A 26,984-nucleotide genomic window follows, 5' to 3' on the forward strand; every position below is an offset into this window, starting at 1 on the left:
CCAAAAAGGACAACAACTCCGGTAACACCTAGTAAAGCTTATGAAACCTGCATAGCAGACGCAATGTGATCTTCAACATCAACGCTGCTCTTTTCGCCGCCTTCCTCGCCTTTCTCGACTTCCATGTCCAAACCCAGACCTGAATCCACGCTTGTCTCAGAACCGCTTTCGAGTTCAACGAGCTCTGGCCGGACCCTGGGCTTAGAGGGGTCCCAAATGACGGGAATATAGCGCTCATCGTCACGATACTGCTCCCACAGCCACAGTTCGGGTTTTCCGTCTCCACGGGGGCACCAATCGTCCCACGCGAATGTTTCGATGCCGTTGAACCATCGAATCATTGGCGATTGAAGCTTAGGAAGCCATGCCTTGCGTTCCTCGTCAATCTCGCGTACCATGTCAGCGCCATAACACTTTGGATGACGACGGACAGTGGCAACATTAAAATCAATCGCTTTGATCGCCACGTCATCCGGTGTATCGTCTTTGGGATTGGGCCGAAGGCCGACTACCATGATGTTTCGGGGGCAGAAATCTTCGTTATCGACGCCTGCATGGAATATGATGATGTCGGTATCTATGGCTTTCTTGAGAATGCGATACCGGATCTGCTCTGGTAATGCTCGCGCATCGATATTGCGCATGGTCTCTCCTCGTACATATTCCATGAGGACTAGTGGAACTTGACGCGTGCGCATCTGAAGCTCACCTCCGTCTCGAATCTCAGTATCAACCGAAATGGTCCAGGTTCCGTAGAACGCAGGTGTGACTTGGCGTGCCGCTGGCGACTCCTGTAACTGATTATAGGCAGCAGCCTCACGACTGTAGTCGGAAAATGCATCGAACATGACATCTTCTTCGAAGCCATACTCGTTCACTTCATTGTAGTAGAGCGGGTCGTAGATTTTGGCGACCGTGTCATTGTCGATGACTACGAGTTGTGCTCCTCGGCTGTGACCGGTGCGGATGACCGCCGTGATAGTCAACGTCTTGACATCTTCGAGGGATCGACTGGGGCAAAGGTGGCGTGAAAGGCAATACTCCGCCTTTGATAGAGATTTCTGGTTGTTCAGAGGTAGACTCAAAGGGCATCCAGTGTCATATCCTAGGCCAAAAGGCTCCGGAGGCTGATGTCTCGTTGCAGTCGCAGTGAAGCCTACGACATACGGGAATTGCTGCGTAGGTTGAACGGCGATGTCATCTGGACCAAGCGTGCTCGCCGAAGACTCAGGGTTATGTGTTGGTAGTGAAACGGGAGGTTCGATAAAGCAGCTGCAAGCGCTGTTGGCGGCTGCGTCATCGTTGATGACCTGCTCCATTTTGGTTTCGACGACTGACATATTTTGGTGTTGTTGGGGTCGGCGGCGTGGCTTGAGAAGAAAGAAGAGAAAGCGTAGGTGATTGAAGCGCAAACGCAAGCGCGCTAAGCCCGACTGACCCTGTCATGTGATATCGCGTTCGCCGGGACTGCCCAGGTGCATTCACCAATATCGTTTCTTGGGGTCAATCTTATAGACCAAAGGTCAAAAAATTCTCGATAAGTAGCCATCAGCTCATAGAAAAAGAGCCTAATACCCGGATGGAGTACGGGATGCTGCGTCTGCGATACCTACCTAACTGCAGCAACGATCGGTAGTCCAGTCGATGTACAGTAAATCTTATAGTTCGAATGGGCTGCTTGAGAACTTTCACTATGTAGCAAAAGAATATCGCGTCATTGAGTGGGTCCTCTAGATGAACTCACGAGCTCAAGCACCTGACACGGCAAACGGTCGCCCTCTGTTATCTACTTAGTTAAACAGCCTCTTCTCAACCAATGCTCTACTCCCATTTGTTTATCGACCCCAGATACTTCTTCCCACAACTAGCAGACCGAATCACCCCTCAGCGTGAATCCACTAGATGGCTCCTATGACTTCCCCGCCCGCAAGCCGCATTGAGTGCTTCAACCAAGGACTACCAGTTCTCGGTGTAGATACTACGACCTACAAGAGCGTGAAGCCGTCCAGCGAATCAACCAGCAAGGCAAAGCCACCTCTGATACTGCGCCATGTCCCTTCCAAGCACTTTTGGGACTTAGCGGACAACACTCTTCGAGCGCCTACATTCACCAACCACCGTCAAAGCAATAACCCTATTGCTACTACTTTCTCAAAGCTTCCGCTTGAGAGTGAAAGCGACGTCGTTTACGCCTCGTTGCTGTACGCTATTTCCCCCATTATGGAGATCCTCCAGGTCTTGTACCCCGATCAATGGACCATGTACACCGAACTCAACGACAGGGGGGAGATCCTAGAAAATCCGGGCACAAACGGAACAGAGGCGGTAGTACGTTATGATTTGATCTTCAAAACTACTGCGGGACACCTCAATCCAGGCAAGACCATCGCCATGATCGAATACAAGCGCCGAGGACTCATCCGCTATGACGATTTCATGGAGGTCATAGTCTCCGATGACGCACTGCCTGCTGAAATCAACAAAGTCAAGATCGATAGCCAGAATCGGAGCAGAAGTCTAAAGACGAACGGAATGTCCTACAGTAAACAAGTGTGTCGATATGCGCAGACCTCAAAGTGTAAGCACGTGGCTCTCTTCAACTGGCAGCATTTGGTTCTCTTCGACTTCCATCGCCTGAACTCTGGTACAGATAAGGCCAATCGCAACAAGGGGGAATCATTTACGGCTGGAGACGAAGCGAAGATGTCCTGGGTATATGAACGGGGCGCGAGGGAAGGTGTTATGGAGCCGGGTTCTATCCGGAAGGCATTGCTGGGTTGGCTACTGCAAGCTTTCAATGACTGCGGGAGCCAATAGATGGCGTTGTCAAAGCTTCTAGGGTGTTGTATGGATACCGCCCGGGAGCACACGAGAGGCGACGTAGGCGTCCTGGTGTTATGTAGGTTAGCGTATGAGTAGCGATGATACCCCAAATCGATTCAGACATACTTGAAAGACAGGAGTGACCTTGTTCCACATGACATGACCTAGATTGACACTTCAACCCTTTCTCACATTCTTTGATACGCGTGGAGAGTACGTAGATCGTTCTATCTCGATACATATCCGGCGCAGTGCGTTGTATCCATAAGCCTACTTATTAGATCATCATCACGTCCTCCCACCACCAGTATCCTTGAGAGCTATACATTCGTCCGCGTGCCCCCATTCTCCAGATCTGCACCCCAATCAATCCTAGGACAAGCCTTCCTATCCCCCGCATCCCTAACAAGCGGCACGTACTCTTCCCTCCCCCCAAAACACTCCCACAGCCACTCATTCGTCGTCCTCGCCTTACCACCAACCCATCCCTTGGACGCAAAATCGCTCATCGCATTCCAGAACCTCGTTACGGGACCCATGATCCTGCCCGGCCATTGCTTTTGTATGGATGCGGAGTCGGAGTCGCCAGGACGGGGTTCGCTGAGCCGAATAACGTTGGAGACGTTGAAGTCGATGATGACGACACGAAGGTCTGTATCGTCGAGGGAAGTTGTGGGTGATGGGGAGACGAGCATGACGTTGCGAGGTGCGATGTCGCGATGTAGGACACCGGCGGCGAAGATGAGGGATTCGGCTTCTAGCACTTTCTTCATAATCGCCGAGCGAGTTTGTGCAGAGAGCAGTAGAGGCTTTATGGCGGTCATAACAGTACCGGGTATATATTCCATAAGTATAAGCCGAACGTGTCGTGTGTACATCTGGCCGTCCACCAACGTGTCTACGTCAATAGTCCAGCTACCATAGTACTCCGGGACGACGCGCTGCGCCTCAGGATCTCGCCTTAATTCATCGTACGCAGCGGCTTCGCGGGAGTAATCTCCGTCCGATAGAACGACAACATCGCGCTTGTCGTCGAAGATGTCGAACTCGTCATCGTAAAGCGGGTCGTATATCTTTGCTACTACATCTCCGTTGACCAAGACGACTTGCGCTCCGTATATAGAGCCGGTACGTATTGTGTCGGTGACGGTAAGCGTGTAGGACTCTTCGAGCGTACGCCCTTCAATTGGCGGTCGGATAAGGCAGTAGTTGAGCTGTGGTAGTCTGAAGTGACCTGTTTTGAAAGGCGGCCATGGAGTGTTGTAGCCGTTACCGAAAGGCGCAGGTGGTACGTGACGGTACGCAGTGAACGTAGCGCCTACCGTGTAGGGCATATCAGGTCTACTGTCGGTCTTGTTGTACGGGTAGTCCAAATTTTCGAGATCGTTGCTCTTCTGGCTCCCTACACGACTTTCTGATTTATCAAAAGCGATGTCCAGTGACCCAGAACTGCGCGCTGAGGGCGTCATACGGCGGGAAGAGCTCGTCGTCATGGCGGCTGGCGACTGGTATCTGGGGCGTTTGGCCTGAGAGTGTAGAAGTATCCGTAAACCACACTAGAGCAATCGGCCATACGCCATTTTCGCAAACGAGGGTGAGCGGTGAAAGCGCTTTTCGTGGTTCCTGGTGGAAGTGAATCGACTCTGAAGCCATGGCTCAAGCCATGTTTGGCGAACGAAACCCTCATCTGATCTTGATCCCGAGATACCAAGCATAGGATCTCCCTGGACAAATAGTATTAAGTGTTCGGGGAAACTAGAACGAAGAGAACGGCTTTCCAGAATTCAGCAACTTGGTGTGAAACCTCGTGAATTCTTCGCTACCTCATCCAAAGACCGGCCGTTGCCCTACAGTAGCAGCATCTGACTTGGGCACCTGCAAGACAGGCTGTTGAGGAACAAGCTGAGGACCCCATTGCTGCACCGGCTGCGGACCCCACTGCTGGTAAGGTTGCGGCGCCCACTGCTGTGGTATCGGCTGACCCATCCATTGCTGTCCCGGCTGCTGAACCCACTGCTGTCCCTGCGGTCCATTATAAGGCGACGGCGGACCAGGCGGCTGCATCTCATACACACTCGCAAACGCCGCATACCTCCCCTTGCCGCCAAACGCCCACTTAACCCCTCCTCTCGCCCGTACAAGAACCCACAGGCTAACAAAGACCGACAACGCAGCGACAGCCAGGGCAATAACCATGAACCTCATCGCCTTCGCAGTTCCACATGCCGTTCCTGCCCAATCTTCCTCAGGGAAGAACTTGTCGATCTGACATGCCCATGTCTCTCTCGTGTGCTCCTGGTCGTCCTGTCCAACGTCTTCGTAGCCCTGCCAGCTCTTGTCGCTATTCTGGATAGAGGTGACGTATCCAAACACACCCAGGCTAGCCCCAACCATCACGATGTTGCTAACAAATATAATCCACGTCCACATCCTCTCATGTCCTGCCGTGCCCTCTGTCCTTCTCAATTGCCATATTCCTGCCGCGCTGAGCAGACTGACTAGATATCCTAGCAGGCATAACGCTAGTATGGTGATCGTGGGCGCGTTGTTGACATCGATCGTTACGGTGGTGTCGCTCGAGCCGGGTCGGGACAACGTTATCTGGGACGCGCCGCTGCGTATATCGCGACCGAGACCGTCGTTGAAGTAGTTTTTGGATATGCGCTCGAGGATGTTGGTCAAGGCGGCGAGGCCGAAGAGGAAGAGAAGGGGCGGTGTGAGGAGGAGTAGGATGCGGATGCCGTTGGGGTTGCGCATTTTCGTATCTCAGCGGTGGATGGCGGCGTCTAGGGAGTCGCGATGAGCTGATACGGATTATGTTTGGGCGCAGTATGTCCCTTTCTCCCAGCTAAAGGTGCGCAAGGCGGCAGTCGAGCCATCGTGACTCGCCGGTGGCGGTCTGGGTCGAGGCGTGGACGCCTGAAAGCATCGTTGGGGGCGAGCCTTGCTTGGCAAAATTACACGTATGAGAATAGCCTTGCATCCTGTATTTAGCGAGGTGACGCTGGATCAAAACGAGTCGCAGAGATGATGACACTGTGTCGCCAGAAGTCGCGTGTTCCACCGTAGCATCGCAACGCGCGTTCACGTGGTTGTGGGGCAGCATCCCGTCGGGCCGTCCATCGGGCGATGCAACACAACGATGTACAAAAGCGATCATAGTGAGATATTATCTATTGAGTGTACTCCGCCCAAGGCAGAGAAACAGGCATTCTATATGCCAAAGATCTACAAAAGTTCCAGCCTAACGATCTAAGAAAACATTACAAGTATATGTTCTAGCGTCCCATGAATTCCAAACGCCGTGTATGCAAAATAGCTCCCGCTCATTGGAACTATTGCGGTGCGCCGATAGCCTGCAGCTTCGCCAGCTCAAAGTAGACTCCCTTCTTGGCCACCAAGTCCTCGTGTCTGCCCTTCTCTACGATCTTGCCTTGGTCAAAGACGTAGATCACATCGGCGTGCTGAATTGTGCTCAAGCGATGCGCGATCGCGATTGTGGTGCGGCCTTGTGCGGCGGAGTCGAGGGCGGCTTGTACGACGCGTTCGGAGGTGGAGTCGAGCGCGGATGTGGCTTCGTCGAGGAGGAGGACTTTGGGGTCGCGGAGGAGGGCGCGGGCGATGGCTATGCGTTGGCGCTGGAAGACATGTTAGTGGGGTTGAGAGAAGTGAATGAGTTGGAGAACGTACCTGGCCACCAGACAGTAGAGCACCCTTTGCGCCGACCAGCGTGTTGAAACCGTCAGGTAACGATGTGATGAAGTCGTAGATGTTGGCGTCTTTGCACGCTTGTATCACTGCGTCATCGCCCAGTTCCTCTTTATCGGCAAGGATGTTCTCGCGGATCGTGCCAGTGTAGAGCGTTGTTTCTTGACTGACGATGGCTAATTGCGATCGGTAGTCTTGAAGGTTGTAGTCCTTGACCTCCACGTCATCGACGAGCACGGCACCGCTTGTCGGGTCGTAAAACCTCTCGAGCAGCTGCATCACCGTCGACTTGCCAGAACCGGATGCGCCGACAAGGGCGATGAATTGACCAGGTTCAGCAGAAAGACTGATGCCGCGCAGAACACGGTGGTCCGGCCTTCCAGGGTAGGTGAAACGGATATCCTGCAGCTCGATCTTGCCGCTCAACCTGTCAATCTTCTTGCCCTCAGTCGACCAGTTGTCGATCTTAGGAACGCGGTTCAAGAATGACTTGAGAAGTTTCGCTGCATCCCTGGCCTCGCCCATGTCGGGAGCGAAGGAGAAGATGGCACCGGCCGACTGAGCACCGTTGATGATGGATGAGTAGACGACGAAGAACTGCAAGACAGTGTACTCCTGGTTGAACAAAAGACGTCCTCCGTACCAGAACACAAGAGCGAAAATGAACATGCTGAGACCCTGGGACGTCGCGAAGAGCACTGCTGACACGTTTGTGAACTTGAAGTAACCCTTGCCCTGGTCTGCAAGCTTTGTGTGGTACGTAGACAGGAGATGCTTCTCCAGCGAGAGAGAGGCCACGGTACGAATGGAAGAGGCCGCCTCACAAGCGAAGCTGGCAGCATCGGATGTCTCCTTGGTTCGTTTCTCCATGCGAGTGAGAGCATAGAATCGGAAGTAACCACAGGCGATGACAAGTGGAATGGTTGCCGAGCACACAAGCGCCAGCTTCCACCCGAAAGAGCAACCCACGATGAAGGCGACAAGGATGGAAGCGGCGGCGCTGACGATCGTTCCGAGAGTAGAGCCACTGAGACCGGCGAGACGATTCGCTTCTGAAGAAAGGAAGTTGCTCAGCGCACCAGAAGTGACCGTGTCACCATCGAAGAACTCCATGTCTTGACGAAGCATGGCGCCGAAAGCGCGCGTTCGCACGCTGCCAACAAGTCTGGCAGATCCTTTCGACAGTGTCATACCCTGTACGTAGTAGAAGAAGCCGATGACGATTCCGAGCATGAGGAACATGCCACACCAGAAGTTTACGTTGAGTCCACCGAGAGATGTTCCAGGAGATAGAAGCGAGTTGATGGAGTTACCCAGGAAGATGGCTTGGATGGCAGGGTTGCAACCAGCAAGGAAACTGAATACCAATCCAATGGTCATGGTAGAGTGCTCGCCCTTGTTCATCTCCCAAGCGAACTTGACCAACTCCCAGGTGCCGTATTCCTTGTCTTTATCGTCCTTCTTGGCATGGAATTCTGAAGGAGCGGATGTAACAGTGCGCATCAAAGCAAGCTTCTCTTCATCGACAACGCCTTCGGTTTTACTCTCAGGGTCATCGAGAAGCGTCATCCTGTTGGCGGGGCTGATCTTTGCGGTAAGCTCCTGAGCCTGTACTAGACTTGCGTACACAGCTCCGCGGTTGATGAGCTCTTGATGAGTGCCTTGCTCGACGATTCTGCCCAAAGCCATGACCACAATGTTATCGGCCTTCTTGATCGTGGAGAGTCGGTGGGCGATCACGATGGTTGTACGTCCTTGCGACGCGCGGTCGAGAGCTTCCTGGACTGCGCTCTCGGAGCGGGTATCGAGGGCTGCAGTAGCTTCATCTAGGAGGAGGATCTTTGGGTCCGATACAATAGCACGAGCAATCGCGACACGTTGCTTCTGGCCACCAGACAACAAGCCACCTCGCTCTCCAACCTTGGTTTGGTATTTCTCCGGAAGATCCATAATGAAGTCGTGAGCGTTGGCAATCTTGGCAGCCTTCTCGATAAGCTCCATCTTCTTCTCGTCCGATACGTCTGCGTATTCCGTGTTGACCAAGCCGTGGAGAATGCTCTCGTAGATGGTTGTGCTGAACAGAACGGGTTCTTGGCTCACGATAGCCATGTGTTGCCTCAACCAGCGTAGGTTGAGTGTAGTGATGTCTCTTCCGTCCAAGAATATTTGGCCTTCCATCGGAAGGTAGAAACGTTCCAGTAGTCCGACAATGGTCGATTTTCCAGATCCAGATGCACCAACGAGCGCAATCATCTTGCCTGATGGGACGTCCAGGTTGAAGTCCGATAGCACGACAGTATCCGGTCGGGATGGGTATACGTGCTTGAGGTTCCTAAATTCGAGGTTGCCAACAAAGTCATCGGGTACAATGCCTGCATCCGTTTCCGGGTCGATGGGAGAGTTCCGTTCGATTGTGTTGAAAACTTTCGTAGCTGCCGCAGTGGCTCCACCGAAAGCCTGAATGTGCGGCAAGTTCTGTCCGATGGAAAAGCCAGCAATCATGAGTGCCATGACTACAGTCAGGATGTTGGAAACGCCAAGGTCCCCATCATCGAGGAATCTTTTACCTTGCCAGAATGCAAGGCCGTACTGGAGGTTCAGCACACCCATCATGCCAGCAATCATCATAGAAAGCCAGAACTTGGCCTTAAAGTCCAGCTTCGTAGCGCGGTCTACGAAAGCCTTGTACTTCTCCTCGAGTCGTTTCTGGGTGCCGTATGCAGCGACGTTGCGAGCTGAAGACAGCACTTCCTCGGCCAGGGAAGCAGCAGTGGCGTACTCGTCGATGGAGAGTGTCTGAGCTTTCTTCATCATAGTACCGTTGACACCCATCATCATGATGAGGGCTAATGTTGCCGCAAGCATGATTAGAGAGAGCTTCCAGGACCGTATAAAACCGATGATGATGGCAGAAACAAACATGGACACTCCGGTAACGAAGAGACCAATTTTCTGACCGATGCCATCTTGCACCAAGTTCATATCAGAGCTGATGCGAGTGGTGATCTCACCAGATCCGAGGAAATCGAAGAAAGCGATGTTCTGTCTGAAGATGGCACGTAGGTAAAGTTCACGAATGGTTCGTGTGATGCGCTCTCCGGTGTACGAGAATCCAATGATGCTGATGTAAGAGGTGACGAAAGATCCAATTCCGAGGTAAACGAAGTAGAGGGTAAACTGGTTAATCTGGTCCTGGAACTTGGCAGCAGCGACTGCATCAACTGAGAAGCTGGTAAAACTTCCAGCGAAATTACCGTAAACGAGCTGAATTAAGTTAGCTCGTAGTTCCCACGACTGTGACGAACATGTGTTTCTTGTTGGTGAACAATCTCAAAGTCTACATGAGACCAAATCGTCCATGTTCGAGTGGTGCAAAAAAAAGTACGAAATGCTACTTACCGTCATGAGTGGCATAACGGCACCAGCTGCGATACTGGCGATTAACGCAATAACCATAACGACTTTGTCCTTTCCATTGGCATAGCGGAAGAGCGAGAAGTAACCGACTGTGAGGTTGGGCGCAGTCAATTGCCTGTCGATGATGTCCTTCTCTTGATCACTGAGGCCAGCTGTGGGAGGCTTGGCCTCCTTTTCCTTATGCAACTCATGCTTCTCGTCGATGGCCGCGGAGATGGCCGTTCCCGTCGACGTTGCTGAGTCCTCGTTATCCATGCTCAAGGCGATGAGCGTGTCTTGTCGTGTCGTTGCTGATACTTGGCGTGCAGCAGTCGAAATACCTCCAAGAGGTCTTAAGGGGATGTCGCGAGGAGAGGAACAATACCTAGGGAACTTCTCCTGCAATTCCTTTGAGATCCTTCAGCGCGCCACCCACGGGCCTAGAAGATTAGAGATCCTTGTAGTGCAAGGGCAAGCCGTTGTCCGAGCCGGACGGCACTAGGCTTGATAAGGCAAAACACACGATCTAAGCTTCTCGGTTGGGTGGCGATGGACCCGAATGTGGATGACGCAAAAGCGCGGACTCGTTTCGTCCGGGGGGCTGGAATACGGCCGATACGATGGATGGATTGCGCAACACCAAGGCGCGAGTGCGAGTGCGAGGCGAGGCAACTACAGATGACACGGCACTGACCAGACAAATAACGCATGCACCAAACGATGGCAGAACCTGACAAAATCAGAATCGATGGAAAGTCGATAGTCGTGCTTGCTTCTGTTTGTATTGAAAATTTCAAGGAGAGCGAGACGCAGAGGCTCCCCATATAAGAGGTGTTGCAAACATGTCTGCCTGAAGTTGATGACAGTCATCGTCGGATTTGGCGCATAAGTTTCCACTCCGGTGTGCTGGATACGCACAATGCTGTGCTCACCGATACGAGTAGCCCGCAAAAGGTTGGTGGAAGCGAGCGTCTCGGGTCCGGCTAAAGGCCGGTCGTCGGGAGACATGAGCCGCCGATGGCAGCGTCCTGGCTCCTGGGCTGCCTGTGCCCCCGCGCACTGTTATAAAAGAGCGAGGTGCTCGGATTTCGTTCACGTCGGACAGAACAACCCCCGATAAGAGGCCTTTTTTTATCCAATCATAAATGCGCAATCACATATCGGATTCGGAATCATAACACCCGTGCCATGTTCATGTTATCGACAGCTTCTCTACACTGTACCTAGGTAGTGCCACGGCGTATGCCATCGAAGACGCGTCAACGCTTAACGTCACTGTATGTCATGTGTGCGACAGACGCGGTGACAGAGCGAAACGAGAATAGTGCGTTACTTACCTAGGTATACGGGATACGAGATCAAACCGCCCGAGGTATGCACTACGACTGGGTTCACACTGCATGGCATACAAAAAAACGCGATACTCACACCTAGGTACCACCTCGCACAACAGAACACTAAAGAGACCTGCGGCCTACATCAAGGTAAAAATATGCAAAGTAGGCAACCTAACATCAACGTAGGCTCCAGGGTGGTCAGTTTTTCATGAATGCTTCGATTGCTTCTCAAGTTACCCAACCATTTGGCCGTCTCACTGATCTTCAACTATGTCCATTCGTCTGCATCCCGTCAACCCCCCTCCACGACTGAGCATGTCCCGCCAAACTCCTCCTCACAAAGACAACCTCCTTCTCCTTGACGTCACCGCATGCCGCACATACCAGACGCGCAGCGTCGCAATCGCCGAGGACATCCCATGCAGTATACACCTTGCAATAGAAACACACCCAACCATAATGTCTCGCATCTTCCCTCGTTGTAACCTGAACCTCGAAACAAACGGTTGGTATATTGTCTGTATTGGAATTAGGTTTGACCACGTAGTGCCCATTGGAAAGGGAGGTAGTAGTTACCCAGGCTCATTGAACCAAGCTGCAGATGGAGTGGCACAGGCCGGCAGGCTACATGGCCGCATCGGCGTAGAGAACCTGAGACATGGCAAGACCCAGGCGTGTTGTAGTGTGAGCTGCGATGACAGATCCATCCGCGTTGTGCTGGGCTCTCTGCGCGAGCATCTTGGACCGCGAGTTGCACGAGAGCTAGGTGGGCGGCTTTAGTGAGATCGCAAGGGATGTTGAGGATTTCGCGCTCTGGGTAGGGGTCAGCGCCTTCTGTGGTGTGGGCGAAGAGAAAGGAAAGGGACTTACTAGTGGGTGTCGTCATATTGCTGTTGCTCAATTAAGCGGGTGGTTAAGTTGTAGCGATGGACTGTTCGGAATATTGTTGGAAGTATACGTGCATCATGCAGCAGAAGCCGGAGACTTCGTTGAAAGCGAGAGCAAACGCAGTTGCGACACTATCCTAGCGTGATCTTGAGCTTTCCACGTGCTGGTAGCCACTTCGCAGCAGGAACAATCTTGTTGCACCTGACGTATACGAGCACGTCGCCCTTTCGCTTCCGACATCCAATTGATATTGTACCTGCATACACGGGAGCGCTCACTCGACATCATGGACGTCGTCAGCAGTATGTATATCTCAACTATACCAACTACTCTCGTGCTAACCCTACGCAAGAGAAAGATATACTAGAGCAGGAAAGCTTCACAGCGCAAAGAATTATGCTATTCGCAGTCAGACAGTCTGCAGAAATGGCCCGAAACGTAAGAGCCTCTTCCTTCACACATTTCTTTACTCCTCATACCAGGTCAAGACATTGACACTACGCAGTCCAACCCCCCTCTCCGCGGATGGGTCTGTCACGACTGCTCACACTTCAACGTACCGGGCACCATAGCTTCACCCGGCGGCCCATGTCAAACATGTGAATTGCCGGTTTGCGAGGCGAAGTGCGCTGATGCAACTGTCACAACGCGCGACGACCGCCGCTGTTCGGGGTACGCTTGTTGGTACTGCAAGTACTTCTATCCGTGGCCCGAGGACAACGATGGGAATCGTATGCCAGGTAGCGCACTATCTTGTGTTATCTGTGAGGACTTGGAAGAGGAGGAAGTGGTGTTTGTCAAGAGTTGGATTGAGGAATTAGATGCAACCAAGGAGGAGAAGACTGAGCAACAAGAACAGAAGGACAGGAAATTCAAGGATGAGAAAGAAGACAAAGAGGCTAAGTTGGAGGATTTCAATGATGGTCAAGGTGACTTCATTGTAGTTCATAGGCGTAGGGCCAGATCAAATCGAGGGGCTGGAGGCGGAGGCAATGCGCGATAGATTGCTCATTCCAGGCAATACGAAACTTGTAGTTCAAGTTTGAAGTATCTCGGACTTCAGTTTGGTGTAGTTGGACAATACTCACATTGATGTTCAAGCGGCTGCCCAGGTGGTGACGTCAGTCCGCTTATAATCAACACGTGACTGCTCATTGCGGTACTCTCGACCATGGGTGCGATAGCCTAACAAGAGCTTGGAAACACAAAGGCCATAAGTATGACTAGAACAACATCATATTTGAAGCTTTGCATAGCTTTCAGGCGAGCAACATTTACGCAATTGGCAGGCCCTCGCCCACCTACGATCACAAGCGGCTAATTCGTTGGTCTCGGGATTGGCGGCGGGCAAAGAGTGCGCGGAAGTATCTTACTACTTGATCTACGCTTCAATCGCCATATCAACTACCAGCTTTCCACCCCGGCCCTTGTGGTATTCGTCTACAAGCTCGTTCAGCTTCGCGAGAGGAAATGAAGTCGACAAAGCGCGGACACCATGTTCGGCCGAGAACTCGAGCATTTCACGAAGCACTTTGTTACTTCCTACCAGGCTTCCGATGATCCTTATATCCCGAAACACGACGTCGCGCGAGTTGATGTGGAAGCCATTCTCCGGGAACGACACGATCACGCACGTGCCGTGTGACTTGAGCAGGGCCATGCCGTAGTCAAAAGCAGTCTGGCTTTCCGGCAGGACGATCACTGCATCCAGTCCCATTTCGCCAATATCGTTCTTGTTGTCTTCTCTGCCGATTTCCTGAACGACATCCGCTGCTTTCTTGTTCCGGGCGTCTACGATATAAGGCTGAGGCTCCAATCTCGAGGCGACATCTTGCGAAAGCTTGAGAGGTTCATCTGCTGCCTCGATACCCAGGACTTTGTACCCCATCTTGACGCCGTATTGTAAGCCTAGATGGCCAAGACCACCACCAGCTCCTAGTATGCCGACTCGGTCGCCTTGCTTTAGTCTGCATCTCTTGAGGGCTCCGTATATGGTTACGCCGGCGCACATCAGAGGAGCAGTCTCTACTGCGGTCAGACCGTCTGGTATGGGTGATAGCTGTCTCGCATCCACAACGGCATACTGCGCGAACCCTCCGTCTTTGCTCAGCCCTTTGTTCTCAGCATTTATACAGTTCACCGAGTAGCCTCCTTCATCCATGGCGACCGGATCAGCCACGCGCTCGTTCTTGCACTCAAAACATGAGCCACAAGCATGGAAAGAACGCCCTGGTACACCGACCCTTACTCCGATCTCGAAAGCGCTAGCTTCCTTGCTGGGCGCCTGAAAGTGAGTGACTACCGTCCCGGCGAACTCGTGGCATCCGATGTGTGGGAAAGATTTCGGCAATCCTGGCATCTGTCCTTCCGCCAGGACATAGTCGGTGTGGCAATACGAAGCAGCGTCTACCCTGATGAGGATGTCATGCGGCTCCTCCAGCTTCGGAATTGGAACTGATCGTAGCCTGTATGGTTCCTTGTAAGCCTCCAGGTACTGCGCTTGCATCGATTCGGGCACAGTAAACGACATGGTGTTTTAGAAACTTATCGAATTGACACGGAGCGGGGAGTGACCATTTGACTACATCTGGGAATGATCTCAATCTATATACCTTCTATTACCACTGATTCATTCAGCAGATCTCCATATCTCAAAGGAGTTGACCCCGCGTGCGGGGTAGTTGACAAGGTGGGGCCGCAGGACGGCATACATGCCAGCGATTTCCCCAACCACGCTTTCTCCAATAACGAGGTCATATTCGGTGTCAAATATGGCTTCTTCGGAAACATTCCAGATACCAGCTATTGCCTCCTGTCATTCGCAATGGCTTCAAGCACCGACAGCGTTGTTCTTCCAGCACCGGCCCACGATCAAACCTACGTTACCATCTCAGCCCTTGAAGCCGGTCAGCTTACCCTTCCCGAGAGACTCTTCGTCACAGATGCCGACCCAGAAAGACGTGCGACAGTCCCATCTCTTTCTTTCTTGATTCGACACGATTCATCCAATCTCATCTTCGATCTCGGTCTCAAACGCGACTTCTCTGGCTACCGGGAAGCACAACAGCATCATATCGCGCAACGCCAGCCTACCAGTGTCAGTCCGGATGCAGCTGAGAGCCTGCGAAAAGGTGGACTTGACCCAAAAGATGTGGACGTGGTGATGCTAAGCCATGTTCACTGGGACCATGTGGGTACACCAGGTGATTTCACAAACGCGCGATTTGTGGTCGGAAGTGGGACCATGCATCTTCTTGCGAACAGTGGTGGGCCACTTTATCCATCCGAGATATTCAACCCTGATGAGTTGCCTGCCGACCGAACGAGTGAGCTACCACCTGTTCGCAAGGCAGAAGCTCTACGCGCATTCAGGAACCAGTTAAAGGAACTTGAGTGGAAGCCGCTGGCGGGGTTCCCCGCCTCCATAGACTTCTATGGAGATGGATCATTATTCATCATTGATGCGCCAGGACACTTGTTCGGACACATCAACCTTCTCGCTCGAACAGGACCGAAGAAATGGGTATATCTTGGTGGCGACTGTTGCCATGACCCACGCATCTTGAGCGGCGAGAAGGGCATCGCGCTCTACGACGATGGGAAAGGCGGGTTGAGAAGTGTGCACGCTGACACTGATGCTGCAGCGGCTACCGTGGAAACAATAGCAAGGCTCTTGAAGCAAGGGACTGTTCGTGAAGAAAGTGGAAGCCCTGTAGAAGTAGAGGTGATTGTAGCGCACGATGGAAGTTGGGCGCGGGCGAATAGGGCGGCGTTTTGGCCCGGGCATCTTTGAACGGTGGCTGAGCAAATGATATCCCGCGCATATAGTGCACCTCAGCACGGCTCCGTTCGTAAAAGAGTTTTGTCCGACCATATATCAGTCGTCGCAATATTCGCGCTCTCGTTGACCTATAGTATTGGTAATTTGCATAATTTGTAAGTTATGATTGGTTCGTGGGCATGCTGTACCTACCTAGGTCGACGCGCTGTGTCACGTGATTACCTCACGGGTACATAGGCTCTCCTTCCTTAGTAGTTAGCACCTTAGCTCTTACAATAACAACTCAATACATCATATACCTCGCACGCTGACTCTGGTTATCACATCAACCATCGTTCAAAGAAGAATAAAACCAGCGCTACACGTCCTCCTCGTTCTGATTCCACGACATTCCCACGATACACCAACATTATTCTTATCGTGCACAACGACCCAACACACACAAAAACTCGAAAAACATTCACAGAGCTCCGGCAAGACATCTCCGTGCATCATGTGCAGGACTCCATCCAATCCGTCATGGATGTACGATGGGTCGGCAGACAACACTATAGGTACGAAGCCTACACCACTGAGAAATCAGAACAAGACCAACACTAAGACTACGTGCAGGGGAAGGCTTTGAGATGCAACGGCAACATACCGAGGCGATGGAAGGCGTTACGAGGACTTGTGCGACCATAGTTGAGGAACGCAGGGCCGAACTCGAACGGCGAGAAAACAAAATCAAGGAGCGCCAAGTTGAGCTCCAGAAATGCAGGGCGCGACTCCAGGAAGCCGAGACTCAGATGGATGTTGCTCGAAGCTGTCTTGCCACTATGGGGCAGAACAACTACGTAATACATCAGTACACCGCGGAGACGAACGACGTCTATGCAGACACGGATCATGATAGACTCTCGAGTCACCCGGCGCCCCCTCCTTATTCGCCTCCCAACGATCTCGATCACGAAAGGATACCAGCAGCAAGTGACGCGCCGATAGACGGAGACACAGATCAACTACACCAGAGAGAGCGCGATCATGGAAGCAGCGACTCTGATAACAGCAGCGATGACCGCGACTACCATGAGCGGAGGAGAAAACTCATCGCAGAACTTCTCCCTCTCTATAGGGAGATTGGCAAGTCAAAGAATGAGCTGACGAAATGCAAAAGAGAAGCACAGGCGCACCAGAAGATGATCGGACTGCTTCGAAGACACATCCGCCTCATGGAACAAGCGATGAGTCCGCTGAAGCAGTTGGCGTTCGATGTTGGCGAGTTCGATCCTCTAGTTGATACCGCGATAGAGGCCGTTACGGGAGGACCGATATCCCTAGGATGGTGATCGTCGCGAGATGGGCAGAGGGTGTGAGGATCGAGATGGTCAAGATGAAGTGAGCATGGGGGACGCAATACTTTTGTTGTTTTTGAGCACAGTTCAGTACGGGAAAGGCTGTTAGTCCCAGGTCTTTTAGCGAAGCACGAGGACAGCCATCTATTAGATAGCAGAACAGCCTTGCCCACAAAATCTCTAGGGAACAAGCTATCTCTACAGCTAAACAGTGGTGTTAGGCATGCTAGAGATAAAAAAAAAAGAGTTAAAAGATGTAGATCTAAGACAAGACACCATGATGCCTAAGAGTGGGAACGTAACTCTAGGTTCAGCCGCATACTGCTTTTATCATCATCCAAAAGTCATACTAGTTACGCTCGGCTGGTTCGGCGCACTAATCGAGTTCATCAAAGCGAAATGAGAAGTGAAAGAGAGAGCGCAAACATGACCCATTCGGAATAGTCTGTAAAACGGAGATCGCTAGCAAACGGACCACGTCTTTTGGGTGACACATTGTGACCACCGACAATCGCGCGGTCACACTATATTCGTCTTCTCCCCCAATTTGGATACCGAGCTTGGCTCCATATCTCGACAACGATCGCATCCGTTTGTCTGCTATTTCCCCCTCGGGGCTGATCCTAACGCCTTCGTATATACCGCCTCAGTCTTTGATCTTGGATATGCGCTCGTTCGCCTCGACCGCACATCAGCACCCCTCCAAGTAACACTGCGCCTTCCTGAAGCTCAGAAAGTTCGTTGAACTCGAAATCGCGACCACCGATCATTGACTGCGACTCCTTCACCACGATGCTCGGTCTAAGTTACTACCACGCTCAGATAGTGATCGCTCACTTCATCTGCTGCCTCATCGCCGGTCTCACAGTCTGCACACGCGTCTACGCCAAACGATCGACGAAACAAGGTCTTAAAAGAGACGACTATCTTATCGTATGGACCCTGATCGTCTACTGGGCCGCCATCATCGTCGCCCTACACGGTAAATCAGTAGCACTGCGGCAGCACCGACTTTGAACTGACTCTTTCACGACAGAGAGCTTCACAAACTTTGGACCATATACCAAGACCGAAATTCTAGACATGCACTTGACCGCTGCCTCCCCGCGGCTGATCCAATACCGCAAGGCCATGCTCACCGCCTTCCTCCTGGGCATATGGTCCCAATTCACCTGCAAACTCTCCATCCTCCTCTTCTACCGGCGCATCTTCCGCACCTGCACCTTCCACCAACGCGCCTCACTCTACCTAATCATCTTTACCTCGCTCTGGTGGGCCACCGCCGTCGCCGCCATGATATTCGTCTGCCGCTCCTTCGTCGTCAGCTCCCATACCGCATCTGAAGCCGTCAAAGTGGCTGCCGAGCGGGAGAAATGGAAGGGAAAATGGCCGCAAGTATTCCAGGCTTTTCTCGCGCTCGACGCGGCGAATGATTTGGCTATCTTGCTTGTGCCGATAAGAACGGCGTTTACGCTGCAGATGGCAAAGCGGGCGAGGTTGGAGCTTGTTGGTGTGTTTGCGCTGGGTGGGTTTGTTGTTGTTACTAATGTGGTAAGGATTGTGGAGTTTTATACGAGGCGGAAAGAGGATCCGAATGAGAGTAGGTCTTCTCTTGCTTTGACACTCATTGTCGTTCCAGCTGACGTTGACCAGTTTTCTATCATGCCACCGAGCTTTGGACTAGCATCCATGTTTGTACTGCGGTCTTGTGTGCTTGTTTGCCAATTCTCAAACCGCTTTGGACGTCGGTCTCGACAAAGGTTAGGACGAAGGTTACGGGGATGAGGTCGGGTAAAGATCAGGGTAGTACACAGGGGAGCCAGGCGGCTGTTTTGGATAATGAGGTACAGGATTGGAATGTTATCAAGAAGACTGTGACAGTCCATCAGACGTCTTCAGAAGCGTGAGGATCGAGCGGAGCGTCGCGGTTGGTAGCTAGGAAAGAAGTTGTGCGAAAGACGTTGTATACACCAGATACACAACAACAACAATAGCATTAACACAAGATTCGGTACAGGTATCCGTACTCTACCATGGACCGGTCTGACAGAAATGAAGACGTGACGTCTAGGTCATCCACGTGGGTGTGGAGCTCCCGAGGTCCTCAACACGAGTCGCTTGAGGTTTAGCGTCCTGAAGAATTTCAAGCTTCGCGTAAACCCCAATCTGTCATTTCGCATCACTTAGACAACACACGCAGTAGCATCTAGTGGGGAGGTTCTTTCATATAACTCGTTATCAAACCAAAGTTAATATGGTCATGCACCATGGCGTGACATGAGGAAAAGAAAACACACAACGCCAGTGGATCCCGAAGCACATACCACCCATAACCCAGGACCCGACTCTTCTGACGTCTCTCGAAACGCCGTTAGCACTGATTGCCGTTATCCGTAGATGCTCCCGTCGATATCATGATCCCAGAATCACCCCGCCATGTACACCTTGCCTTACCTTGAACTCCGGAAAAGAAGAATGATGGACTGCTACCATCAGGTCCATCATGGCCTACACAAAGAAGGCATCCGGGAGGGTGGAAAGAAGAGCAAAGGAGACTACGGCACCGGTAGCACCAAGCAAGGGATAGGCAGCCTTGTTGAGAACCTTACTGAGGACTGAGCGGGGAGTCTTCTTGGGACGCTGGGCAATAATGGCAGCCGCCTGGATTGCAGCATCATCATCCACTGGAACAGCAGCTACTGAGTTTGAGTTTGCATGCTCATCGCCAATGGCGGCCTTTGATACTTCGTCGAGAACGGCTTCTGGCTCGTCTGCCTCAAGCACATCTGCCTTGCGCTTCAAGTCCTTTACAGATTCTGGCGTGGGCGGCTGCTCCTCAACGATCTCCTCGATGGATACCTTCGTACGGCGACCTGGCTGCACCGGCGGGGAGGTCTCGAAGTCAGGTACGAAATATGGTGGAGGTGTCTGCAGACGACTCGCATGCATGGGTTGACTAGGATAAGGAGCAAATTGGGGCATGGGAGCACGAGCCTCATTCGCCTCTGCCATTGGGGCAAGAGGAGCCGGACTGAACAGGGACGGTCGATCGCCAAAGTTGGTGCCCAAGTAGTTTGGCGGAACGCCCTCGGAGTACCATTCCTGAAGATCGGCCACTTCCCTGAAGGAGCGATAGTTTGAATCGCACCATGGTGCTGCCCTGGACGCCGAGGGACGTGGCGGCAGAGGTGGAGGCGCGTTATCTCCATAGACGTTACTGTTCGACATGGAGTTGCCGTCAGAGCCCTGCATACCGAACATGTACAAGCGTGGTAGCGACGGCTGTGTGTTGGCTACGTCTTGTGGCATGTATACGTCCGAGAGCGAAAGCGTCGTTGTATCGCGCGGGAAGGAGTGAACAGTCTGGGGTACTTGGCTGTGGATGGACGCCTCGTTCTCTTTGTTGGATGAGGATGTGGTGGGCTTCTTGTGTTCAACCTCTTCCATTTCCTCATCTTCTGAATCCTGAATCTCGGGCTCGGAGTCAGACAGCATTTCGGAGCTATCGATGCTGCCAGCCTCGCTGTCCGAATCAGAACCAAGAGCGGCCACGTCTTCTTCATCGCTGGAAGGGTTCGGACTAGCAGGCTCGAGGGAGTCATCACGGCGGGACGCGAAGCTCTCTTGGTTGTAGTCCTCGTTGGGAAGAGTGGTGCGCATTGCGGACGTTGGGTAGTCGTCCTGGCCAACACTGAGAGTGTGGTCATGCTCGTTTGGGTGCAGGACCTGATCCATAATCATGGTAACCTCTTCTTGGTCGTCGGCCTCCGAGTGGTCATCGGCTGCGTCGGAGTCGTCGTCGATGACGAAAGGATCGATCTGGCTGCCGCGGCGCTCTGCGACTTCCTCTTCGTCACTCTCGGCATCAGGGACGGTGAAGCCGAGAGAGAAGGGGCGTGATAGCTGCGACTCGAAAGTGTACGTGCGGGCTACGAAGAACTCTGTGTGGGTTGGTGTCAGCTCAGAAGCTAGGCTAAGAGGAGGTTTGGAGGGCCTACGCGAGGACGTACCCTCATTACGGTTAACGTCAGTGCCGAATTGCAGGACATCGCCATCGTTCAGCTTGGTGGGTGTGTTGGCAGAGAGCCTCTGACCGTTCAGCATGGTGCCGTGCATGGAGCCTTTGTCGGTAATGTAAACTTCCGGAACGCCGCTGTTTGCGTTGGCCGAGAGGACGGCGTGCTGGCGGGATATGACGGGGCTGTCGATGAACGCGTTGTGAGGTGCCGCCATAAGCTCTCGCTTGGCCGCGTTGCTGGACGCTCGACCGATGGGGAACTCGCTGTTGAGCGGCAGGTCGAACTCACGGGTCTCGTACGTGTCGTACCGCTTTGCGTCCCGGAGGACGATACGGAAGACTGGGGTGTCAGTGAGACGGGGAAAGAACATGGAAGATGGTGCGATGAGAGGCCTACTTGAACTCATGAGGAGAGGGAAGTGCGTCTCGCCAGAGAGTGACGCGAATACAGCCTTGGTTGGGAGGCGGAGCAGTTGAGCGGGGTGAGGTTGAGCGGGGACGCTGTGTAGGTAGTACCGTGGGCCAGGAGGCAGGAGCAACCAGTAACGTGTAGATAAAGGTGCTGCTCGTGTATAAGAAGTGGGAAGAAGGGTAAAGCGAGTAATTCACGCGAAGTTATTGCAAACCTCGCCGTCACTGTGGGCGGGGCAGAGAGACGGTCAATGGTGAGGCAGCCACCAGGCGGTGATGCTCCTGGTCACGACTGCCTTCCGGGGTACTATCAGCTTATCAGCCCGCAGTAGGGCGCGTTAGTGGGTTTAGCGCAACGGGAAGGTTCCCCACCCTGAAATCTGCAGCGGCGCGACGAGAAAGTTGCTGCTGCGCTCTATTGTCACCCGGATAATGACTCACGACGCGACGACTATGCGAGACGACGACCACTGCGACGACTCCTCCCGGTAGCATCAACTCACCTCAGCGACCCCGCATAACCACCCCCCGCCACCATGGAGGCGCCGCGCAGCTCGGCCAAGCAGCAGGTCGTGGACCGCATCCCCGCGCGCATCAAGCACATCCAGTTCGGCATCTACTCCAACCAGGACATCGTGAACCAGGCCGTCCTCGAAGTCTCGGACCGCAATGTCTACGACCTCCAGCCCGCCGCCGATGGCACGCGCTCGCTCACGGCCAACGGGCCCATGGACACGCACATGGGTATCTCGAGCAAGCAGGGAAAGTGCGGAACGTGTGGCGAAGGCCTCGACAGGTGCAACGGCCACTTCGGTCACATCAAGCTTGCGCTGCCGGCATTCCACGTGGGCTACCTGAAGCACATCATCGAGGTGCTCAACTGCATCTGCAAAGACTGTTCGCGCGTGCTGCTGGATGAGGTGGAGCGACGGAGATACTTGCGCAGTATGCGCCGGCCCGACATGGACACTTTGCGCAAGGGCGCAGTCACCAAGAAGATTCTCGACGACTGCAGGAAGAAGAAGACGTGCCCATACTGCAACGCCCTGCAGGGCACCGTCCGCAAGGTCCCCGGCCACCCGCTCAAGATCATCCACAACCGATACGATGCCTTCAACCGATCCACCGCGAAGACGAAGAAGCCACCCGCCGGCAAAGTCGAGTTCGATCAGTCCTTCGATACCGCCAAATCCGCGAACCCCGATCTGGACAAGCACCTGAAGAAGGCTGTGGACGACATGCATCCGCTGAGGGCGCTCAACCTGTTCAAGAAGATATCACCGGAGGACTGCGAGCTGCTGGCTATGATACCCGAGGATGCGCGACCAGAGATGTTGATCTGGGAGTACATGCCTGTACCACCAGTCGCGCTCCGCCCGTCCGTGATGCAGGAAGGCGGCGCGACCGAGGACGATGTGACCAACAAGATCGGAGACATATGCCAGATCAGCAGCATAATACGCGCTGGGCTGGCGCGAGGCTTTCCCCTCCAGATCCTGATGGAGCAGTGGGACTTTTTGCAGCTGCAGATCGCCATGTACATCAACAGCGACGCGCCTGGTCTGAAACAACAGGGTCTCCAGAAGACCATGCGCGGTTTCTCCCAGCGGTTGAAGGGAAAGGGTGGCCGATTCCGTCAGAATCTTTCCGGAAAGCGTGTCGACTTCTCTGGTCGTACTGTCATTGGTCCCGACCCGAATCTGAGCATCGACGAAGTCGCTGTCCCACAGCGCATCGCGAAGAACCTCACATACCCCGAAAAGGCCACACGATACAACATCGACAAGCTGAGGAGATTGGTGAAGAATGGATCGAACAAGTATCCCGGCGCCAACTACATCATCAGCGACCAGGGACCAAACAAGGAGCCTAATAAGACGTCACTTATTGGTCTTTCGCGCTTCGATACCACGGGCGAGAAGCTAGAAGCCACTTCGAAGCGACTCAGGATTGGCGACATCGTTGAGCGACACATTGAAGACGGAGACATTGTTCTTTTCAATCGGCAGCCCTCCCTACACAAGCTCAGTATCTTGAGTCATCGCGCCAAAATCCGTCCTTGGAGGACCTTCCGTCTAAACGAGTGTGTTTGCAATCCTTACAACGCCGATTTCGATGGTGACGAGATGAATCTGCACGTTCCACAAACAGAAGAAGCACGAACCGAGGCTACCGAGCTCATGGGTGTCAAATACAACCTTGCGACCCCCAAGAACGGAACACCGATTATTGCGGCCATTCAGGACTTCATTACTGCAGCGTATCTCCTCAGCAACAAGAACAACTTTTACGATCGACGGACGTTCTGTCAAATTGTGAACTACATGTTCAACGGAGAAGGAGCCTTCGACCCTGACACAGGAAAGAAGCACGCTATCGACATACCACCTCCTGTTGTATGGAAGCCACAGGCACTCTGGACCGGGAAGCAGGTCTTCAACCTGCTGATGAAGCCATACAAGGGGTGCAGGGTGTTGATCAACCTCGAAGCGGCATGCAAGCAGTTCAAGAATACCCCCGACCAAGCTCCCGATCTGAATGAGAACGATGCCTATCTTGTCATTCGCAACTCTGAAGTCATGTGCGGTGTGATGGACAAGGCGACAGTTGGTGACGGTAAGAAAGACTCGGTGTTCTACGTCATGATGCGAGATTTCGGCCCCGATCACGCCGTGCAGGGCATGAACAGGTTGTCTAAGCTGTCTGCACGTTGGCTCTCCAACAACGGTTTCTCTCTCGGCATCAGCGACGTTACTCCCGGAGAGAAGTTGAACAAGAAGAAGCAGGATCTCGTAGAAGAGGCTTACGCCAAGTGCGACAAGTTGATCAAGGACTTCAAGGAGGGCAAGCTGCAGCGCGATCCCGGTTGCGACGAAGAGCAGACGATGGAGAACAGGATTGGTGGTATCTTGTCTGGTGTACGTCAAGCGGCTGGTGACATCTGTTTCGAAGAGCTCAGCAGATGGAACTCGCCCTTGCTCATGGCCAAGTGCGGTTCCAAGGGTTCCAACATTAACGTCTCTCAAATGGTTGCTTCCGTCGGACAACAAATGATTGGTGGTGCTCGTGTCGCAGATGGATTCCACCACCGAACACTACCTCACTTCCCCAAAGCCGCTCGTCAGCCCGCATCCAAAGGTTTCGTCAGTAACAGTTTTTTCTCGGGTTTGACACCTTCCGAGTTCATCTTCCACGCCATGAGTGGTCGTGAAGGTTTGGTCGACACAGCTGTCAAGACCGCCGAGACTGGTTACATGAGTAGACGACTGATGAAATCCCTCGAAGATCTTTCTGCACAGTACGACGACACTGTTCGGAACTCTTCCGGAACTGTGGTTCAATTCCAGTACGGAGACGACAACCTCGACCCTGTAGACATGGAGGGCAAGGCAAAACCCGTGCACTTCGACAGGACATTCTCGCATGCCGTAACGTCTACGTGGGACAACTCAGAGTCGGGCCTGACGCCACAGGAGGTTAAGGAGTACACAGAAGCAAAGCTCAATACCGAACGAAACAAGTATCCAAGGTTTAAGCTCGACGGCGTAACGCCGCTGGAGTACCGTGACAGGACCGACGGTGGCATTGACCAAAAAGAGTCTTTGCGTGACTTCCTCGATACCGTACAAGACTACATCTTCAAGAAAGCACAGAAGCTCGAGACAACTCTTGCCTACCTAGGGGTAGTGCAACCCGATCGCAAGAAGGACAGGAAGCAGTCTGCAGCTGATGCAGAGAAGTACGGCCTCGCTGATGGAATTGCGAAGATCTCGCACAGCGCGCTCGAGGCCTTCATAACACTTTGTCTAACCAAATACCATCGATCACGAGTACAGCCCGGTCACGCCGTTGGAGCTATTGGTGCTCAGTCCATTGGTGAGCCCGGAACGCAAATGACACTGAAGACTTTCCATTTTGCTGGTGTCGCTGGTATGTCCATCACCCAGGGTGTACCCCGTATCAAGGAAATCATCAACGCCTCGTCCGCCATCTCCACTCCCGTCATCGCTTGCGAGCTGTCCAACAAGGTCTCCGAATCCGCTGCGCGAATCGTCAAGGCGCGTGTAGAAAAGACGTACCTGCGCGACGTCATCTCCTACGTCGAAGATGTGTGGCACCCAAACGGCGCCTACATCGCTATGCGCATCGACTGGGACACCATCAACCAGCTCTTCGTCGATGTCTCGCCCCAAGAAATCGCCGCGGCAATCAACGCCCACAAGCCACTCAAATGGGGCAAAGCCGGCGCCAACGTCCGCATATCCTCCTCCATAATCCGCGTCGAAGTTCCCGACCCTTATGCCGCGAAAAAGCGCCCCACAAAAACCTCGCGCAACCACAAGGAATTCTTCGAGCGCGTCCAACAAGTCAAAGCCCTCATCCCCGACGTCGTCATCAAAGGCTACCCCGACTGCACGCGCGCCATCATCAAGAAGGAAAGCAGCCCCAACGCCCAAGGCCAGTACGAATGCCAACTCCTCGTCGAAGGCTACGGCCTCCGCGACTGCATGACAACCCCCGGAATAGAACCCTACAACACGAAGTCTAACCACGTCATGGAAGTCAAAACCGTACTCGGCATCGAAGCCGCCCGCGCAACCATTGTGCGTGAAATCGGAGATGTCATGGGTAACATGGACATTGATCCGCGTCACATGCAGCTTCTAGCCGATGTCATGACGTTCAAGGGCGAGGTCTTTGGTATCACGCGTTTTGGACTGCAGAAGACGAGGGATAGTGTGTTGCAGCTTGCGTCGTTTGAGAAGACGCCGGATCATTTGTTTGAGGCGGCGGCGAGGGGCAAGACGGATACGATTGATGGTGTTAGTGAGTGTATTATCATGGGGCAGAGCGTTAAGTTGGGGACGGGTAGCATGCAGGTTGTTAGGCCGCTGTATCTTGGGGCGGAGGAACTCAAGGTTAAGAAGACGTTGTTTGAGGAGGGGTGGGATGCGCTGTGAGAGGGGGTGTGTGGGAAAGGGAATCAATGGCGGAGGTGTATATATGCATGGGTTGGGCGTACACATGGCGCGGTTTCTGAGCGAAAGTGAGGTTATATGCATAGCGTGCAGGTGCAATTCACAAATCCTTTTACAAGTACATCTAAACAAGTGACGCAGATATCACTGACCCAAGACATGCCCAGGTCATAACACACACAACTCTACTTTCCATATTCTCGCATACAATTTCCGATCGTACGTACCCCGTATGCAGGCCTGCACGGCACTCAAAACTAGTCCCGAATCCTCTAAGCCCACCTAAGAAAATGAATAGAACGAACCTCG

The 26,984-nt window shown here is 53.0% G+C and overlaps 10 protein-coding genes across 10 annotated transcripts; 4 read left to right on the forward strand and 6 right to left on the reverse strand.

The window, feature by feature from the left end:
- Positions 1–38: 38 nt before the first annotated feature.
- On the reverse strand, positions 39–1,340 carry J4E78_005940 (uncharacterized protein; the record flags this gene model as incomplete). The annotated part of the gene is made up of 1 exon (XM_049366555.1): positions 39–1,340. One exon carries the CDS (start codon positions 1,338–1,340, stop codon positions 39–41), a length of 1,302 nt encoding a protein of 433 aa, XP_049221261.1.
- A 562-nt stretch (positions 1,341–1,902) lies between these two features.
- J4E78_005941 (uncharacterized protein) lies at positions 1,903–2,817 on the forward strand (the record flags this gene model as incomplete). Its single annotated transcript, XM_049366556.1, has 1 exon — positions 1,903–2,817. The coding sequence occupies one exon, from the start codon at positions 1,903–1,905 to the stop codon at positions 2,815–2,817; it is 915 nt and encodes a 304-aa protein (XP_049221262.1).
- Positions 2,818–3,143: 326 nt separating this feature from the next.
- J4E78_005942 (uncharacterized protein) lies at positions 3,144–4,403 on the reverse strand (the record flags this gene model as incomplete). Its single annotated transcript, XM_049366557.1, has 2 exons — positions 3,144–4,335; positions 4,399–4,403. 2 exons carry the CDS (start codon positions 4,401–4,403, stop codon positions 3,144–3,146), a joined length of 1,197 nt encoding a protein of 398 aa, XP_049221263.1.
- Positions 4,404–4,647: 244 nt separating this feature from the next.
- J4E78_005943 (uncharacterized protein) lies at positions 4,648–5,580 on the reverse strand (the record flags this gene model as incomplete). Its single annotated transcript, XM_049366558.1, has 1 exon — positions 4,648–5,580. The coding sequence occupies one exon, from the start codon at positions 5,578–5,580 to the stop codon at positions 4,648–4,650; it is 933 nt and encodes a 310-aa protein (XP_049221264.1).
- A 578-nt stretch (positions 5,581–6,158) lies between these two features.
- J4E78_005944 (uncharacterized protein) lies at positions 6,159–10,203 on the reverse strand (the record flags this gene model as incomplete). Its single annotated transcript, XM_049366559.1, has 3 exons — positions 6,159–6,461; positions 6,514–9,795; positions 9,931–10,203. The coding sequence occupies 3 exons, from the start codon at positions 10,201–10,203 to the stop codon at positions 6,159–6,161; spliced, it is 3,858 nt and encodes a 1,285-aa protein (XP_049221265.1).
- A 3,330-nt stretch (positions 10,204–13,533) lies between these two features.
- On the reverse strand, positions 13,534–14,682 carry J4E78_005945 (uncharacterized protein; the record flags this gene model as incomplete). The annotated part of the gene is made up of 1 exon (XM_049366560.1): positions 13,534–14,682. The coding sequence occupies one exon, from the start codon at positions 14,680–14,682 to the stop codon at positions 13,534–13,536; it is 1,149 nt and encodes a 382-aa protein (XP_049221266.1).
- Positions 14,683–14,976: 294 nt separating this feature from the next.
- On the forward strand, positions 14,977–17,261 carry J4E78_005946 (uncharacterized protein; the record flags this gene model as incomplete). Its single annotated transcript, XM_049366561.1, has 2 exons — positions 14,977–15,769; positions 16,618–17,261. 2 exons carry the CDS (start codon positions 14,977–14,979, stop codon positions 17,259–17,261), a joined length of 1,437 nt encoding a protein of 478 aa, XP_049221267.1.
- Positions 17,262–18,059: 798 nt separating this feature from the next.
- Positions 18,060–18,865, forward strand: J4E78_005947 (uncharacterized protein; the record flags this gene model as incomplete). The annotated part of the gene is made up of 3 exons (XM_049366562.1): positions 18,060–18,249; positions 18,304–18,796; positions 18,853–18,865. 3 exons carry the CDS (start codon positions 18,060–18,062, stop codon positions 18,863–18,865), a joined length of 696 nt encoding a protein of 231 aa, XP_049221268.1.
- A 910-nt stretch (positions 18,866–19,775) lies between these two features.
- J4E78_005948 (uncharacterized protein) lies at positions 19,776–21,656 on the reverse strand (the record flags this gene model as incomplete). The annotated part of the gene is made up of 2 exons (XM_049366563.1): positions 19,776–21,208; positions 21,278–21,656. The coding sequence occupies 2 exons, from the start codon at positions 21,654–21,656 to the stop codon at positions 19,776–19,778; spliced, it is 1,812 nt and encodes a 603-aa protein (XP_049221269.1).
- Positions 21,657–22,232: 576 nt separating this feature from the next.
- J4E78_005949 (uncharacterized protein) lies at positions 22,233–26,657 on the forward strand (the record flags this gene model as incomplete). The annotated part of the gene is made up of 1 exon (XM_049366564.1): positions 22,233–26,657. One exon carries the CDS (start codon positions 22,233–22,235, stop codon positions 26,655–26,657), a length of 4,425 nt encoding a protein of 1,474 aa, XP_049221270.1.
- Positions 26,658–26,984: the final 327 nt, after the last annotated feature.

Source organism: Alternaria triticimaculans (genome assembly GCF_023758025.1).
Source record: "Alternaria triticimaculans strain BMP 0046 chromosome Unknown scaffold_8, whole genome shotgun sequence".
Taxonomy (NCBI): Eukaryota; Fungi; Ascomycota; class Dothideomycetes; order Pleosporales; family Pleosporaceae; genus Alternaria; species Alternaria triticimaculans.